The sequence below is a fragment of the Mesoplodon mirus genome (assembly GCF_964341445.2).
Source record: "Mesoplodon mirus genome assembly, chromosome: X".
In the NCBI taxonomy this organism is placed as follows: domain Eukaryota; kingdom Metazoa; phylum Chordata; class Mammalia; order Artiodactyla; family Ziphiidae; genus Mesoplodon; species Mesoplodon mirus.
In genome coordinates, this window is record NC_138981.1 from 22,863,327 (window position 1) to 22,881,360 (window position 18,034).

General features: G+C 41.0%; 1 protein-coding gene and 1 pseudogene across 3 annotated transcripts in view; one reads left to right on the forward strand and one right to left on the reverse strand.

Annotated features, from left to right (window-relative positions):
- The window catches only part of POLA1 (DNA polymerase alpha 1, catalytic subunit), a 296,255-nt gene that overhangs the window by 13,238 nt on the left and 264,983 nt on the right, over window positions 1-18,034 (forward strand). For both annotated transcript variants that reach the window (XM_082610580.1, XM_082610579.1), the window contains exons 5-14: window positions 3,099-3,214; window positions 4,218-4,280; window positions 5,158-5,250; window positions 5,683-5,770; window positions 6,064-6,265; window positions 6,355-6,533; window positions 12,248-12,360; window positions 13,073-13,189; window positions 14,645-14,719; window positions 17,327-17,465. In XM_082610580.1, the coding sequence (XP_082466706.1) occupies window positions 3,099-3,214; window positions 4,218-4,280; window positions 5,158-5,250; window positions 5,683-5,770; window positions 6,064-6,265; window positions 6,355-6,533; window positions 12,248-12,360; window positions 13,073-13,189; window positions 14,645-14,719; window positions 17,327-17,465 (1,185 nt within the window). The remainder of the gene's footprint in view (window positions 1-3,098; window positions 3,215-4,217; window positions 4,281-5,157; window positions 5,251-5,682; window positions 5,771-6,063; window positions 6,266-6,354; window positions 6,534-12,247; window positions 12,361-13,072; window positions 13,190-14,644; window positions 14,720-17,326; window positions 17,466-18,034) is intronic.
- LOC309796645 (cytochrome c-like) lies at window positions 16,039-16,926 on the reverse strand (annotated as a pseudogene). Its single transcript has one exon. The product of its transcript is annotated as a cytochrome c-like (transcript).

An 18,034-nucleotide genomic window follows, 5' to 3' on the forward strand; every position in this document is an offset into this window, starting at 1 on the left:
GTTCTTTCTCTGTTTCCTGCTGTCCTATCTAATTCCTGCTAACCTACAGTGGTGAGATTAAAGCCCCTTAGTGAAGCCTTCCTTGCTAGTCAAACCTCTGTTGACGTTCTCTTTTGATACCCTTTATTAGGACCTGAATTTTGTTTACTAAACATTTTGACCATTGCCTATATTCTCTTTTCAAACTGCTCCAAATGATCTCTTTAAAAAATTAAATTCCCCTGTCTTATGTTTTTCACAAATGTGCTACAAATCTTTTCATAGTCTTAGGCACATGAAAAGTACATAACAGAAAATTTATCATCTGTGACATTTAGTGCATTAACGGTGTTTGCAGCCATGACCATTATCTAGTTGCAGAACATCCTTTCACCCCAGATGGAAACCCATTAAGCAGTCATTCCCCAGTCTTCCTTCCCTCAGCCCCTGGCAACTGCTAATCGCTTTCTGTCTCGATTTCCTATTTTGAATATTTCATACAGTTGGAATCATGCAATTATGTGAACATTTGTGTCTGACCTGTTTCATTTAGCATAGTGTTTTCAAGGTTCGTTCATGTTGTAGCATGAATCAGTACTTCATTCCTTTTTAGGGCTGAATACTATTAGATTGCAAGGATAGACCACATTTTGTTTATTCACTTATTAGTTGTAGTGCATTTGGGTTGTTTCCATCTTTTGGTTATTGTGACCAGTGCTGCTATGAACTTTTGTGTACCAGTTTTTGTTTGAACGCTTGTTTTTAATTCTTTTGGGCATATGCCGAGGAATGGAATTATGTGTATGTATTTTTATTTCCTTTCTTACACAAAGGATATTTTCTATAGACACTTTTGTACTTGGCATTTTTTCACTTAAGAAGATATCCTAAATCAACCATACTTCAATTAAAAAAGGAAAACAAAAAAGAAATAAAACTGTATTGATAATGCAGAAAAAAATGAAAATTCTGAAATGTTAAAAAAAAAAAAAAAGATAGCCTGAAAATCACTGCATACCAGCACATCGAGGGCTTTCTTTCTTGCTCGTTTCTATATAGCTGCATAGTATTCCATTGTATGGATGTACCAGGGTTTATTCATGTGGTTTTCTTGAATGAACATTTAGATTTTCAGTAATGAGCTCTTGCAGATAATACCACATTGAATAACTGTGCATATGGTATTTTCCTCAGGGAAAATTCCTAGAGGTGGGATTGCTGGCTCAGAGAGTACATGCACATGAAGTTTCATGAGATATTGCCAAATTCTTCTCCATTGGAGTTGTCCCATTTTACTCTCCCATGAACAACATTTGAGTGTCCATTTGGACACCATGGCCTCACCAACAGAATGTGGTGAGAATGTGTTGTCAAGCTTTCGAATTTTTGCCACTCTGATATGCAAGAAATGACATCTTCGTGTGGTTTTCATCTGCATTTCTTTTACGTATGAAGTTGGGTATCTTTTCATAAAACTTAATAGCTGTTTATATATTTTATTTTATTTTTTTGGCTGCGTTGGGTCTTCGTTGCTGCACGCGGGCTGTTCTCTAGTTGCAGCGAGCGGGGGCTACTCTTCATTGCAGTGCGTGGGCTTCTCATTGCAGTGGCTTCTCTTTTTGTGTAGCACGGGCTCTAGGCGCGCAGGCTTCAGTAGTTGTGGCATGCGGGCTCCAGAGCATAGGCTCAGTAGTTGTGGTGCACGGGCTTAGTTGCTCCACGGCATGTGGGATCTTCCTAGACCAGGGCTCAAACCCGAGTCCCCTGCATTGTCAGGCAGATTCTTAACCACTGCACCACCAGAGAAGCCCTATATATTTTTTTAATGTGAACCATATGTTAGTATTTATTGCCCACATTCCCTTTGGGTTTTTGGCCTTTTTTTTTCTGGCCATAGCATGCGGTTTGTGGGATCTTAAGTTCCCTGACCAGGGGATCGAACCTGGGTCCCTGCAGTGGAAACGTGGAGTCCTAACCGATGGACTGCCAGGGAATTCCACTGGCCTTTTTTTTTAATATCAGTGAAATTGGTTTTTTCTCTGCAAAACATATTGCAAAATTTTTCTTCTGTTTTGTCTTTATACCTGTTTCTGATATAATTGCATCTATCGATCCTTTTTTTTTTTCTTGCAGATGGATTTTGAATCATAGATAGAAAGACTTTCCCCACATCCAGGTTACAAGGAATTTGCCTTTTTTATTAAAGTATTTGTATAATTTCATTTTTAAAATTTTGACCTGTGATCTGCTTGGTGTTTATACTGATTTACTTCTTTACAAATGGGTAGCCAACACTAATTATTAAAAAGTCCATCTTTTCCCCAGTAATATGAGATGTTACCTTTGTTTTATGCTAAATTTCCATAAGTAATTTGGTCTTTATCTAGACTCCATATTCTGTTTCATCTGATCTGTGTATTCATATGCCACTACCACACTATGTTAACTATTCATTCTAGGTCTTTTGTAGGTGGAGGCTGCTCTGGGATGAGTCAGAAGGCGAGAGTAAAATTGACAGTAGTAGAGGAGTTTGCAGGTGGTTTCCACATGCCTGGAAGAGAAAACATATGGCACAAGTTGTTCTTTATGGAACAAATGTCTCCGTGCTGTTTAGTGTTGCTAGGACATGCGTTCCTCATAAAATGGAAACTAGGATGCTACATTATCGTAACTGGTGATCTTGTTTTTTCGTAGTTCAGTTTTCCTGTCAGAGTCAGTATCACACTAAAATGATCTCATGAAGACTGAAAGCCTAATCCCCTGGTACCAGATGAGCTTGATCTTTTTATTTCTATGGGGAAAGAAAAAACCCACCCACCTTTTAAAAAGCTTTTTATTTACATTAACAGTAGCAATTAAACAGTCCCACTTAACTCATCGTGATATTTGGCTGGCATTTCATCAGTTTCTGTAATAACATTTAGTCAAGTTGTCCTGAATTCAGCTCATTTTAAAGATTCTTTCCTGTGTACCTTGCATAAAGTCTCATAGTTTTGTATTTTGAATTTTTAACATTTTTCTTGTCACAGTCTCATATAGAGAGGGCAGGTGACTGGGCTTTTGGTTTTCCATTTTGATTTTTGCTGGTGCGTGTTTCTAAAGAAATTTTCTTCCAACAGGAAAAAATGATAAAGCATGCAGCAAAGACAAGAGGAATGTCAAGAAGGCCATGGTGACAAAACCGAAAAATATCAAGTCAATGTTCATTGCCAGTGCTGGGAGGAAAACCGCAGATGTGCGTCTCATGGTTTTCTTATATTTGCCTCTTCCTTTGTGAAGCAAAGAGTCCTGTTTCTTCATAGTTCACCTTTCCTGTCAGATTCCCCATAGCTCTAAACAGATGATCTTATGAAGGCTGCTAGGCTAATCCCCTGGTTCTAGATGAGTTGGTCTTTTTTTTTTTTTTTTTTTTTTTTTTTTTTTTTGCAGTACGCGGGCCTCTCACTGTTGTAGCCTCTCCCGTTGCGGAGCACAGGCTCCGGACGCGCAGACCCAGCGGCCACGGCCCACGGGCCCAGCTGTTCTGCGGCATGTGGAATCTTCCCAGACTGGGGCACGAGCCCGCGTCCCCTGCATCGGCAGGCGGACTCTCAACCACTGCGCCACCAGGGAAGCCCTGAGCTTGGGCTTTGATCTTTGATTATATTTAATGTTTGATTATACAGTTAATAGGTGGTCAGTATGTTTTTTTTAAATGTTGCTTTTATTTTTACTTTATTTTATTTTTTAATTTTTTTGGCCATGCCACGTGGCTTGTGGGATCTTTGTTCCCTGACCAGGGATTGAACCCGGACCCACGGCAGTGAAAGTGCTGAGTCCTAACCACCGGACTGCCAGGGAAGTCCCAATATGTTTGAACTCAAATATTTGAGTAATGTTTTCCCAATCTCAGTCACTAAGCTGGATGTAGATTTCTAGGTGAATTGAGGCACCTCAGTGGTTGTGGCTTGGAGATAGAAGAGAAAACTAAACCAGAAAGCTGCACTGACAGTGAGTGTGTTTATTTTGGTGATTAGCAGGAGGATTATGGAATGAAGCTGAAAATTGAGGGCGGGGGCTCGGGGTGTAGGAGTTATGTTTAGGCCCGTGGTGGTTAAGATCTGTGAATAGTAGAGGAGCCCTCAGAGTTAGAAGAGACAAGGACTGACTGGCTGGGTTCTTCCTTCCACTGACATGGGGTCTGGGTGGAAATATGAAGGGCAGGGCTTTCTCATTCTCCCTGCCTTTATAATTTGCAGAAAGCTGTTGACTTGTCCAAGGATGATCTGCTAGGTGATATTCTACAGGATTTGAACACTGAGGTAAGTGAATCTCCAGGAGTTGTCAAATATTCAGGAGACATGGGCTGAAGAAACAATTCAGTAATTTTACAAAACAGACTATTGCTAGAATGCAAAAAACAGAAAATTCAGTGACAACACCACCACCAAAAAACAAAACAAAACAAAAGAAAACAAACAAACCCCAAAACCAAAACAAAGCCCTTCAAATTGGTTTCTTTTCACCATTTTAGGTGAGTAGTTTCTAGCTACTCTAGGCTCTGTGATTGTGTAGATTGGGCTGTGTGGGGCTGTGTTTGAAGTAGTAAGAATCCACACGAGTCAGTTCTGGGAAGGCACACTGCTTGCGCTCAGTTTCTGCCGTGTATGTTCCCAAAATGGATTGAAGCCTGTCAGTCTGCACAGTCAGGCGTGAGATCCTCGTCTTGAATTCCGAGTGGGGTTGAGGGAAGAGTCAGTGAGCTGTCCCTGATAGAACTCAGACAGGTTCATCTGTACTGGAATTTGCAACTGGGCTGTTTCACAGCAAGACTAAGCTCTCATTTAGAGATGTGCTTCTTTCTAAGTGACCCTTGATTAAAATGACTTACACCTACACTGTGTAGTTTGAGCTTGACAGTTTTTAAATGTAATATTCTGGAAGGGTAAGGGAGAAGTATGTTAAGTTTTAAAGAGAAAAAATTGATGAGGGGTGGATTCAATATCTATTCTGGTTTTCTAGTGAGTCTGTGGTATTGTTGCTATAGTAACCTCACTGCATGAACATAGATCTGTGGGGGGAGCAGGGAAGGAAAAAAGTGCTTTGCTCATTGGGCTTCACTGGGGGAAGAAACGTACTTTTTGTGTCTTATGGTAAACCAAGCATGGCAGTGAATGTCTGTCTTTCCCCTCCTTTTAGACACCTCAAATAACTCCACCACCTGTAATAATACCGAAGAAGAAAGGATCCAGTGGAGCTTCACTGAATCCTTTCTCTGTACACACCCCCAAGGTATAGTGTGTGGAAATACCTTCAATCTTGATTTATATTATTGCTTAAAACTTATTTTGTTGCTTTTCTGTTTGAGCGAAATGCCTTTGAATTTGTTCTTGCTTTTGTTTTAAATTAGGACTCCTGTTTCATATTATATAGTTTCATATATTTTAAAAATAGCATGTGCCTGTTTTTTTCATAGTAAATTTTGTAGTAACTAGTATGTGTTTATTATAGGTATTACAGCTGTGCTAAATGCAATAATTTTCCTTCTGGAAACAAGTGTGTTTTCTTGTAAACCTAGGTAACAGTAAAATAATTGAAGATGTTACATTAATAAAACAAAATCGTTTTATAAGTGGAAACTGTCATTATCTCTGGTCAGGGTAGGACAGATGCATATTTTTAGTATGCAGGTCTAACTGACTAAACATTTAAAAACATTGACAGGCAGCTCCTTCAGGAAAAACCACTTCCCCGGCCTCAAGGAAGCAGCCTTCATTAACCCCTGCTCCTCTTAAATGTGCTGGATTTGCTGGTAAGTCTGCTGTCAAGCAGAATTGCAAGGGTGTAAAGCAGTTGCAAAGTGCTGTCAAAAGATGGAGGCCCCGTGAAGGAGGAAGTGGGGGGAATTTGAAGGGCTTGCAATAGCCAGTTTCAGCGTGAAAGGTTTGAATTCATAGCCGGAAAAGTTGAAAACATCCAATTTGGAGATTGAAGCGAAATGCAAATAGCATGTGGGCAAGGGGTAGGCTGCCGTTGCAGCGTAGGGGAAGCTTTTGTGCCCCCTGGCAGTGGCACATGATGGGATTGTGTGAATGCTGCCCTCAGGAGAGCCGGAGCCGGCGTTGTGTACAGTTGACAAGGAGGAGTCAGGGGCAATGGATTTTGAAGATGGCGACTTTGATGAGCCCATGGAAACGGAGGAGGTGGTTGTGGAGCCTGTGGGTGCCAAGACCTCCGACCAAGAGAGAGAGCCAGCAGAGGGGACGAAACATGAGGCAGATCCTGGGAAAGGGACCATATCCTACTCGTAAGAGCATTTTATGACTTTTCTGACAAGCAGTGCTAACAATTATCCCATTGGAGTTTGAAAGGATTTTGAAAATGTGATTTTTGCAGAGCAAGTTTTCTCCCAGATGTCTCTTCCTGGGACATTGATCAGGAAGATGACAGCAGCTTCTCAGCCCTGGAAGTTCAAGTGGATTCCAGTCACCTCCCACTGGTAAAAGGGGCAGATGAGGAACAAGTATTTCAGTTTTATTGGCTGGATGCTTATGAAGATCCGTACAGCCAACCAGGTAATCATACAGTTACATACGGTACGTGGATGTCTTTAATATGGAATAGCGCCTTTCCCTGAAGTGTTTTAGTGATTGTAATTGGAACAGGCTCTGCCCTCATGTACGTACATAGTAAGAGAGCAACACTCACTCACTGTAAAGTGGGTGAGCCACCTGGATGGAGAGGAGTTGTGGTGTGAATAGTCCTTACAGGCGCTTATCCTGAAAACCAGTTATATGTGGTTTTGCAGTGTGTGCTTGTATTATAGTTCACCGTCGATGTATCTGAACGTATTGGAATGCACTTTACTTAAAGTGGAATCAGTCTTTAATTTGTTCCTTCAGCAATTTGAACACCTGTCCTGTGCCGGCCACTAAGATGGGGTGAACAAGCTGGGCAAATTCCCTGTCCTGGTGGAGCTAACGTTCTAGTGGGGTGGGAGAGATAGGCAATAAATAAGGTAAGTTAATGAATGGTGTAAAGGCAGTTAGTTGGGGGATGGCCAGGGAAGGCCTGTCTGAGGAAATGGCCGTTGGGCTGAGATTTGAGGCACATTCAGAGCCGAGGAGAGAGTATTTCAGCCTGAGGAACCCGTAAGTGCAGAGGCCTGGGGAGAGAAAGGAGGAGGCCTGCATGGTTGTAGCAGAGTAATCAAGCGAAAAGACTGGCTGAAAGTCAGGTCGGAGAGAAGGCAAAGGCCGGATGATAAAGGACCTTAAAAGCCGTATTAAGGAGTTGAGGTCTTACTCTAAGAGCAGTGGAGGATTTTCAGTGCGGGGTGCAGGGGTGAGGGGGTTGAGTGGACCCATGGTTGGGTTTACATTTTAACAGGAACCCTCTGGTTTGTGCGGAGAAAAGTCTGTGTGTGTGTGCGCGCGCGCGCCCAGGGCTGGAGTCGGGGAGTGTGGAAGCCCTGGAGATCAGTCCGTCCATGGCAGGTGTGCTAGTTACTTGCACTAGTGGCGGCTGTGGAGAAGGAGAGGAGTGAATGCCTGTAACATGTACTTTGACATGAACTCGTTGGCGGATGGATGGATGGATGGATGTGGGGGGTTAACGGAAAGGAGGGATCCAGGCTAATTCCCAGGTCCTCCTCCGAATGAGCTGATACTACGAATTCTGACTCACAAAGAGCCAGGATGCTCTCGTTTCCTTCTGTGCTCCTTTGAGCACTTCTTCGCTATGGGGCTGGGCAGGATAGGGCATGTCAGATTCATAAAAAATACAGTATACACCCTTAAACAGTTGCCTTTATTCAGATCCGTTTCTGGATGTAAGGGTAGATACAAACTGAATTTTTTCAGAGTGATTTCCTGGAGTCTGAGTATTAACCATCAGAGCGGGGGCAGCAGCGTTAATACGCTCCGCTTATCAAAGAGTTGAAACTCCTGCGGAGCCGCTTGAGTAGCAGACTGCCATGGGTTCATTGCTGAGGTAAAGATGTAAGCAGTCTTAGAAATGGTATCTCATCTACCTGAGCTAGGGCAAGATGATCTGGTTAGACCCTCTCGCCTCTTTGCCTGCCTTGTAACTCGCTGGTGCAAGGTGGGCCAGCAAGTGTGATCTCATGAGGCTTTGCAAATTAAACCCAGGGCAGCCCCGTCGTACAGCTTCAGGGGACACCATTTTCACGTGTGTGTCGTGTGACCTCCCAGCACGGCAACACGGCTGGTGCTCACTGGACTTGGGTGACGTGCTGGGCCTGCCCATTCTAGTGCCACTCCCTGTGCTTTGCTGTATCTGCTCCAGGCTGGCTTTTATTCCCTGACTTGATTAATGGTCCCATGAAAACCAGAAACCTGGGAGCCGGCCTTGAGTCCCCCCTTTCCTCACTTCCCTCACCAAGTCTTATTAGTTTTCTCCTTCTAAACTAGACAAGCTGTCTTCTCTCTCTCCTCGCAACTCCCACCCTTGAGCCCTTCCTGCTACTGAACCCAGCCTCCTAACTGATCCCTCAGCTGTCATCCTCCACTCTGCAGCCTGAGTGATTGCTCAGGACGTCATTTCCTCGTTAGAGAAAATCCGCAGTGGCTGCTGCCTGCGACTTACAGTCCAAGTTACTTAGCAAGGCTTCTCTTGCCTGCTGTGTAGGACTTCTGTGTCCTAGAAATAGTTTGCTGTATGTACCTACTGCTCTTTATACCATGTCCTTTTACTCACTGTATTTGTCTGCCTAGAATGACCTCACCTGGCTCAGCCCCAGTGTGGTCTCCCAAAATTTCCTAATCCTCCAAACTGGCCTAAGAGCCCTTTCTGTGACCCCCATCGAACCGTTTGCAGCATTTGTCATATTATTTTGAAAAGATCGGCTTCCGTGTTGTCTTTTCCCCCAAAACCTTTAAACTCCTGGAGGGCTGGGACCTTTTATTTCCAGCATCTAGGATGATGCCAGTTACATAGTAGATGTTCAGTAAATGTTCATTGAAATAAACTGCATAGCGACAGTCCTGTAGATGCACAGGAAAGGTTTCAGAGAATCAGCATTGCATTCGCTGTTATTACCAAGTCTGCCTCGAAGCCTTGTAGCATTGTGGATTAAGAATGGCTAACACAAAAGTGGATGGTCTTCCTCCCATAAATCCACATATAAAGCATCAGGTTGCTGGTGTCAGTTGCCAAAAATTAGAACCTTAGGAAGCAACCCTCTCTCTTTCCTGTGTGCAAATGAGTTTATTTCTTCTATTATTGCTTACTGGTTGATACTCTTAGTAAAAAACAGCATCATTTTGCAGGGCAGGGGTCTAGAGCTGTGCTGTCTACTGTGGTAGCCACTGGCCACATGCAACTCTTTAAGTTTAAATTAATTAAAATGAAATAAAATTTAAAGTTCAGCTTCTCAGCCACTAGTCACGTTTCAGGTGCTCAGTAGCCACATGTGTCTAGTAGCTACCCCATCCATGGATAGCACAGATAGGGAAGAATTCTGTCATCACAGAAATTTCTGTTGACTAGTGTTGATCTATAGTAATGGATGTTGTAGGTTAAGATTGAAGCATGTTGAAACACAGCTATATTTGCAAAGCAACCGATTTATGGTATATATTGTTGAATTCTGGTACTGACCATAGTCATGGATGGGCCTTTTAAACCACTATTGGGAAATATTTTGCAGTTGAAAGAGGTACCAGTCTGTTACTGGCCTGTCTTCTGATTGCTAGGGTAAAAGGGAGTTTCTAGTGCTGGAAAAGGCCTCAGAGACCATCATCTCTAGTTACTCACTTAAAGCAGAGGAAGCTGGGGCTCCAAAAGATAAAGTGGTCAGCTCCTCAGTGGCAGAGTTCAGGGCTTCTCACTCGCAGTCCACTCTGCTGTTCCGTGGTACTTCTGAAGTTGTGTCCTCTGTGATTGATGCCAACGGGTTAAATAAGATGGCTTAAAAAAAAAGAGTCCTATAATCTCAGAGGGTTGAACAGTTTCATTGTGATAGCAGGTAATGATCACTGAGCCTTGGTGAAATCAATGTTGCTAATAAAAACGAAGTACTCCTAAAGACCCTGTTATTGTTTCTCACTTTCTTACAGATTCTAAGTAAGTCAGTTGTTGCTGAATGCTCCATAATTATGAAAAGAATCTTACTCTTTGCATATGGGAAGATATCCTGTCTTCATTATGACTTTTTCAAGGTTGAATAATCCTGACTGCACCTGGTTTCAGCTAGTAACTTTAAGGGGAATGTAATCTTTGTTTACCATGATCTTTTTTGTGGCAAATGAGGCATAAGCAGTGTCAAATGTGTTGCATGAAATGTGATATTAGTATGACTGTAAAATGAGCTATTTGAATCTTTGAATCCAATATTAGGGTCTTTATTTTTCTTTGCATGGAATTTTGGTTTTTCGTCTCTAACTGTTGTGAGGATGACTTTTAATTTTCTGAGCTACTGTGACTTTTTTCTTTTTTAATCATCCCCACAGTCCTCCCTCCCCTCTCCCCTATCTCCCCCCTCCGCCTCTTTTACCCCAGCTGAAAATTACACAACTCTTGTAAGAATTTTAATCATCTGCAGAAATGAAAATTCTTAGATAGTCTTATTTCTACTAGAACGAGTGACAGAAGGAAGTACTGATGAGCTATCTTGTGAAACTGGAGTAATTGGCCTTGTGAACAGTAGCCTTTGCATGTGCCAGAATTTTCTAAGTGCCTCAGGCAAGTGGCCCTATAGAGCAGCTATGTTCATTACTGCTGTCTAATTATTCATGGAGCCCAGGATTTTGCACAGTGACCATCTCTTAGGTTGACTTTCAAATCTCTGGAGTCCTATGTTTTTGGCCACGTGGGATTTTAGTTCCCGGATCAGGAATCGAACCCAGGCCCTCAGCAGTGAGAGCATGAAGTCCTAACCACTGGGATGCCAGGGAATTCCCTCTGGAGTCCTTTCTTTTTTAAATTAATTAATTAATTAATTAATTAATTAATTTATTTATTTATTTTTGGCTGAGTTGGGTCTTTGTTGCTGCGCGCGGGCTTTCTCTAGTTGCAGTGAATGGCGGCTACTCTTCATTGTGGTGCGCGGGCTTCTCATTGCGGTGGCTTCTCTTGTTGCAGAGCACAGACTCTAGGCATGCAAGCTTTAGTAGTTGTGGCACACGGGCTTCAGTAGTTGTGGCTCGAGGGCTCTAGAGCGCAGGCTCAGTAGTTGTGGTGCCCGGGCTTACTTGCTCCACGGCATGTGGGATCTTCCCGGACCAGGACTCAAACCTGTGTCGCCTGCATTGGCAGGTGGATTCTTAACCACTGCGCCACCAGGGAAGCCCTGGAGTCCTTTCTTGATGGCCATGTTTCATGAACAATGGCTTGATGTCCAGAAAGGCTTGGTTTACTACTTTGTGGTCTACGTTACTTAGGGATCTCAAAAGGATTTGGATACTAGACCCCATTTGTTAAACTGAAATAGGAGAGGGAGGAACATTACAAATGCTACCCAGCCAGATGTCTTCAGTAGTCTGTGAGGTGGAAAGGGTGAAATAGAAGATAATAGTTTAGCCCTATTAGGAGATATTTACTGTTATATGGAATAAGATGTGAGATGAATTATGTTTTTCCAAAACACAATTTTCCATACAGGAGAATAATGATACACCATACATAGTTATCCTTACACATGAATGTTAATTTTTGTTGGTAAGTACAAGCTAGAAAGGAATTTAGTATTATATTTTCAGAGTTCTCATAAGAGGTTTAAATACGAGATTTGTTGGAAAATAAGTTGCTTTTTTTGTTTCTCTTAATCTGGGTAATCCTGGTTCTAGGGAAAATGTCCTTTTTTTCCTCCTACACTGATCTAGGATGTCTCCCTAGTTTTCGAGGTCTGTCTACATTGAGCCGGGATGTCTCTCTAATTCCCCAGCGGTTTCTACACTGACCTAGGGTGTCTCAGTAGTTATCCGGGTGTTTCTACTCAGGCCTGGGATGTCTCCCTGATAACTGAGGTTTGTCTCCATTTACCTGGGATGTCTCCCTAATTCTAGGGAAAAATGCTTCCACCAAGTTAGAGAATCATTCTGTTCCCTGTCCTCACAGTGGTCACAGGTTTTACTGGTGTGATATTGTCATGGCATAGATACTGAGTAAAGGAACTAGTTTTTGGGATTGGGCAGCAGATACATTTGCTGTAAGAAATGACTTACCAAAGCATAAATGTGTGGACACTTGCAGTGAGCTTTTACATCGTCCCTTTAATGTGATATAATTGAAAAGTTTATTTTCTCATGGTTTTTCCTTATTCTTGTAGGTGTGGTGTTTCTGTTTGGCAAAGTTTGGATCGAATTCGCCCAAACCCATGTGAGCTGTTGTGTCATGGTGAAAAACATTGAACGAACGCTCTACTTCCTTCCCCGTGAAACGGTAAACCTTAGTAGACAGCTTCTAATTCCAAGTGTATTCTGTCTTCCGCCACCAACCCTGTCCTTTGACAGGGCTGTGGATTATCTACAACCTTTCTTATTGCCTGCCTTGTGACCACTGATTGTCAGCAGTTCCATTAGACATTGGGAGAAGTGGGGTGAAACACTATCTGTTTTTCAACTTGTTAGAAAGTGTAAAAGTGCCTGAGTTTCAGTACATAATGCTGTCTTCCCCCGCCACTCCCCATTTCCATAATTATTGGGGTTGGGAGTTTATGACTCTAAAATATGACATGGCGTTTGGCCCAGTTTTCATGGTTTTGTTATTTCCTCCACAGCCATTTAACAAGGTCAATTCAATTTGCTCCTTCTTTTTATTGGGACTTAACATCCACACTCCCCTCTCAACCCCAGCCGTTCCCCATCTCAGTTGAACTGTGAAGCGTCTTGCTCAAGATTTACAACACTATTCTCCCATTTTGTAGGATTGATCAACTTTATCTCTGGCTTTTATGATGCCATTGGGAGGACTTGGGTGTTGGATTTAGTACATTTTTGGGTCCATTTGTATCTTTGAACTCACCTTATTCTATTAAATGTTTAAGTACCTGAAGATGAAAGTTGATTTAGGCTTGGGTTTCTGGTGGTTGAAAAGATCTTATGTACAGATACTTTTTCTCCTCCCCTCCCCTCCCCTCTCCATGGGAAAGCAGAAAATTGATCTAAATACAGGGAAAGAAAGTGGACCTCCAGTTACAATGAAGGATGTTTATGATGAATTTGATGAGAAAATAGCAGCAAAATGTAAGATTATGAAATTCAAGTCCAAGGTTTGTATTTGGTGATAATTTTTTCAGGTCTATATATTGGTTGTTTGTTAATTGCCTGATTTAGCAAATAGTTATTGCATATCTTCTTTTTGCAAAATGCCCTGTGTGGCTATAATTCATTGAATGGAAATTTCATAGCAATGTAAAACCAATATGTTAGATTTATAAAAATATTTATTCTTTCTCTTTAAACTGTGTATAATGTTCATTAATTTGAATAAAAAGATAACATTAGCAAAGTAATTGCTTCCAGTACTTGAAGCATAGCTTGTGTTCTTATTCTGAGATGGAGAAGAAACTGTTCTGATCTTGTTTACGTTGGTTATTGCCAAGTTGTCTTGGTCAGAAGGTTAAATCTTTAAAAGTCAGGGTCTATGATGCAATTTCTGATAGAACAAAGTTCTTCTATTCATGTGATACATATTGATCAGTTATCTTCATTTTAGTGAGATATTGATGCCTTTGGCCATAGTTGTGGGGCTGTAAGTTCCTCAGCACACTGGCTATATTAACAGTGATTGCAATAAAGGGAGGATTGGGGCCTCCCTGGTGGCGCAGTGGTTGAGAGTCCGCCTGCCGATGCAGGGGATACGGGTTCGTGCCCCGGTCTGGGAGGATCCCATATGCCGCGGAGCGGCTGGGCCCGTGAGCCATGGCCGCTGGGCCTGCGCGTCCGGAGCCTGTGCTCCGCAACGGGGGAGGCCACAGCAGTGAGAGGCCCGCATACCGCAAAAAGGAAAAAAAAAAAAAGAAAAAAAAAAAAAAAAAAAAGGGAGGATTGAGTTGCTGAAGACGAGGCTAAGCATCTGAACTATTTGAGCTTTTTGACTTGTGGCTGATGGATCAGGTCTCTAAAATTCTAGAAGCAATGTGGTGCAATGGTGAAGAGCATAGGTGCTCAAGCTAGACTGCTTGTGCTTTAAGTCCTAGCCCTACCACTTCCTGGTCTGTGACCTTGAACAAGTGCTGCGTGACTTCTCTGGGCCTGTTTCTTCACCTGAGAAATGGGGCCTTATTTCAAGAGCTGTTGGAAGGGTTAAGTCAGTTAATTGGGATTAGTGATTACAACAATCCTTGGTACATAGCAAGCACTCAGTACATGTGAGCTATGATTATAATGTTTATTATTAATTTTTCTAGCAAGATGGAGTTGCTTAGTACCAAACAGCAAATAATTTAGTGCATTGACATTGTAAACATTTTTAATGTTTTATTACCTCTCTTGAATGCAAATACTTCTAAGTTCTCTAGTGTCCAAAAGGAGTCTTTTTAACATTTTGTCACTGGCTATTTTAGTCCCAGTTGAGAGGGGGAAAAGGTACTTTTTTGGCTTTATTTACCTTTGTGTTCCATAATGATTAAATACAGAGACATGTGTTGTGTATGTAATGCTTGTCAATTTAATTTGTGAAAAGTTTTTTTATCTTAATGATTTTTAAATACCAACTTACCCAGGCAGTGGAAAAGAGCTATGCTTTTGAGATACCTGATGTTCCAGAGAAATCGGAGTACTTGGAAGTTAGATACTCGGTAAGTCAAACAAAGAAAATGAATGGATTTTGCTTGAAAATGGCATTTTCCTATTTTTGAAATTTCAGCTGGCTTTCAATTAGGAGTATTGGCAGGGCTCTTCAAGCTTACAGTTCATTGAAGTGAACTTATAGTCATGAATAATTAAAATGAATAAAATGAATTTAAATATGTAGACTATAGGTTATACTGCCTTTCTCTGCTTTCAAGTATGCATCTTTACATAAATAAGTTGAAATTGCACAACTGTTTGTCAAGTGGAATGAATGCCACAAGATGGAGTTGGACATCATTAGTCTGTTGAAGTGTCCCTCTCAGCAGTGGAAAGGTGAGAGAAGAGCGTCAGTAGCGTCACTGTAGAGCTGCTCTTGCTCCCGTGACAGACAAGGTCACTGCTGCAGGATGTTAATTAACTGGACCTTAACCTCTCTTTACCTCTCCGTTCTAGTGTTTTGATCTCATGATGTTGGAAAAGGGAAACTTAAGAAATATCTCTGACAGTGGTGATGAAAAGTACCATGGAAGCATTTTTTGTAATTGTCAAAACTTTTATTTAGAAATGAATTTGAAATAACATTTCTTGCATGCCATGTGTAAATTATTAATAAAGTTGTGATGAAATACATTGCTTATGACTTGATAATTTTAGCTGTGGATTTCTAATCTGAGGAATGTATGTAGCATTCAACTGATGCACTAGTAATTATTCCTGGTCTTAAATTGCTCTATAAGCAGCAACTGTTTCAAGCATCAACAGGAAGATGATAACCAGTATCATTATTTTTTGCTCAGATAACGTAAGAAAATTACTGAATTTATTATCGGTTTGTTTAGGCTGTATTCATCAGAGCACACATGGCAATATATATAGAACTTGAGAACATGAATATTTCTTATGAAAAGAAAAATAAAACACTGTCTTCCATAAAAAATTTTCTCCATGGAAGCATTTTGAATGAGTCCTACTCCCTTGCTTTTATTTATTTATTTATTTATTTTGATCTGTGACTTTGTTTTTAATTCTCAAGCCTTATGATCAGATAATTTACAAATTTGTGCTAATGATAAAGCTTCTCTACCTTAAGCCTTCTGAGTTGGCAAAAGCACCATTGCCCATCACACATCTACAGTCGTTCTACCGTTGTGTTTCTGAATACCTGTTTAAAAGACAATCCTGAATTATAACTTAGTCTGACTTTGTAGAGAATTCACAAGCAAGTTTCCTAGCATATCTTGTCACAGTGAATTTTAAAAGCATCTGATCTTAAAGATCATCTATAAAATGTGAGAGGTACTAAATATTCTTTATTTGATGCTATACATAAACCACACTAAAATTCCTTTCATTAAGTAAAACGCAATATTTTAGATGGAGAATTTAAATTAAATTGGCATAGTTAAGACCAAAAAGATACAGTGGACGTTGTCAGTATATCTTCAGCCCTTGCCTTAACAGGCAAACGAACACAACTTGAAACACAGGTGAATCTTGCTGGTCAATGAGACAGTTAAGTGAGCTTCTCAGTATTTAAATATATTAATGTAACCAGTTATAGAAATCTAAATATAAAACCAATCTCCTATAGGGTTTGAGAAGGCATTCACCGTATCGCTGAAAAGTTTAACATTCCTTATTCAAGTTTAATCATCTCTTTAGAAGGGGAAAACAGTGATAGTACTTTTTGAACCAGAATTACTATCAAAATTCAAAAAGCTGACTGTATTCATTTAGCCACAAGCCAATCTTATTTAAATCAGGACAGAAATATTACCTCAGCCATTCATGATCTGAATTCTAGTGTATGAGATCAATTTAAATATGGTACACATAAAAAGTCATGAGACATTTGTTTCATAATAAATAAGGCAGTGGCCAACGATTACGCATTAGTAGCTTTTTTGAGATAAGCTATCAAGTCTGCCCTTTCTCCCTTCTTAATGCCAGCGAAGAGCATTTTTGTTCCAGGGATGTACTTCTTGGGATTCTCCAAATACTCCCATCAGCGTCTCCTCTCCCCAGGTGATGCCTTTGTTCTTGTTGGCGTCTGTGTAAGAGAATCTGAAAGTCTGAGCTGTCTTTCACCCAAACAGACCATGGAGATTTGGCCCAGTCTTGTGCTTGCCTCCCTTTTCCACAGTATGGCACTGGGCACACTTCTGAACACAAATCTTCTTGCCCTTCTCAACATCACCCATTTTTAAATTGTTCTTTCTCCATGCACGACTAAGAGGTTCCCGCTCGCAAGCCAAATGTCTCGCTCTCTTGCTTTCATTCTTCTAATGGAGTTGTACTTATTTGGCTATTCTTTATCAGTAAGGCATGTACAGCTCTGGACAGAAATCCTCTTTTGCGGGAGCTTCTTGGCCCATTTTTCTTCTAATGGGTGTCATCAAGATGCATTATTTTGTCATTGTGAATTGTTTTTGTTTCCTACTGTGAATTGTTACGGATTTCATTTGTGGCAACTTACATTTCATATATATCAAAGGGGTTTCTTCTGGTGGTTCATAGAGAGACTTTTGTTTATTTCAAATATAGACTTTGGAAAATGTGAAGTAATAGTTTTAAACAAAAAAAAGAATTTTCTTTTTGTCTGCCTTTTTCAGGCTGAAATGCCACAGCTTCCTCAGGATTTGAAAGGAGAAACTTTTTCTCATGTATTTGGGACCAACACATCCAGCTTGGAACTGTTCTTGATGAACAGAAAGATCAAAGGACCTTGTTGGCTCGAAGTAAAAAATCCACGTAAGGGAAAGTTTACTTTCAGAATGCTAAGTAAATTGCTGTTAGATGCGGTTTCTAGAAGTTAAAGAATTGGACTCAATTTCAGTGCGACCACTTCCTTTTTAATGTTTGTTTATTTAAGGTTTTCCTTGAGTGAGTATAGGAAGTATGTTTGAAATCAGTCTTTCACCGTGGTGCTTAGCATTTTAGTGGGAGGGAGGCTTTAGCTAGCCTACTCGGGCATTTGGATGCATCCTTCATTGTGTTGCTGTCAGCGTGGACTTCCGACCTGGCTGATGTGGCTCAGCTGTTCTACATAGTGAACTGCTGACTTTTGAAGGAGCAGAACATCACTGCCTGGTGTGGATAGTGCATGTATGGTCTCTTACCTGATGTTTTTCAATACTTGCATTTGTGATACTTTGTTTTGTCTTCATGAATCTCTTAAAACTGTTTTTTTAAAAATTAATTAATTAATTTTTTTGTCAGTTCATTGGTTTGTTTATTTATTTATTTTTGGCTGTGTTGGGTCTTTGTTTCTGTGCGAGGGCTTTCTCTAGTTGGGGCAAGCGGGGGCCAGTCTTCATCGC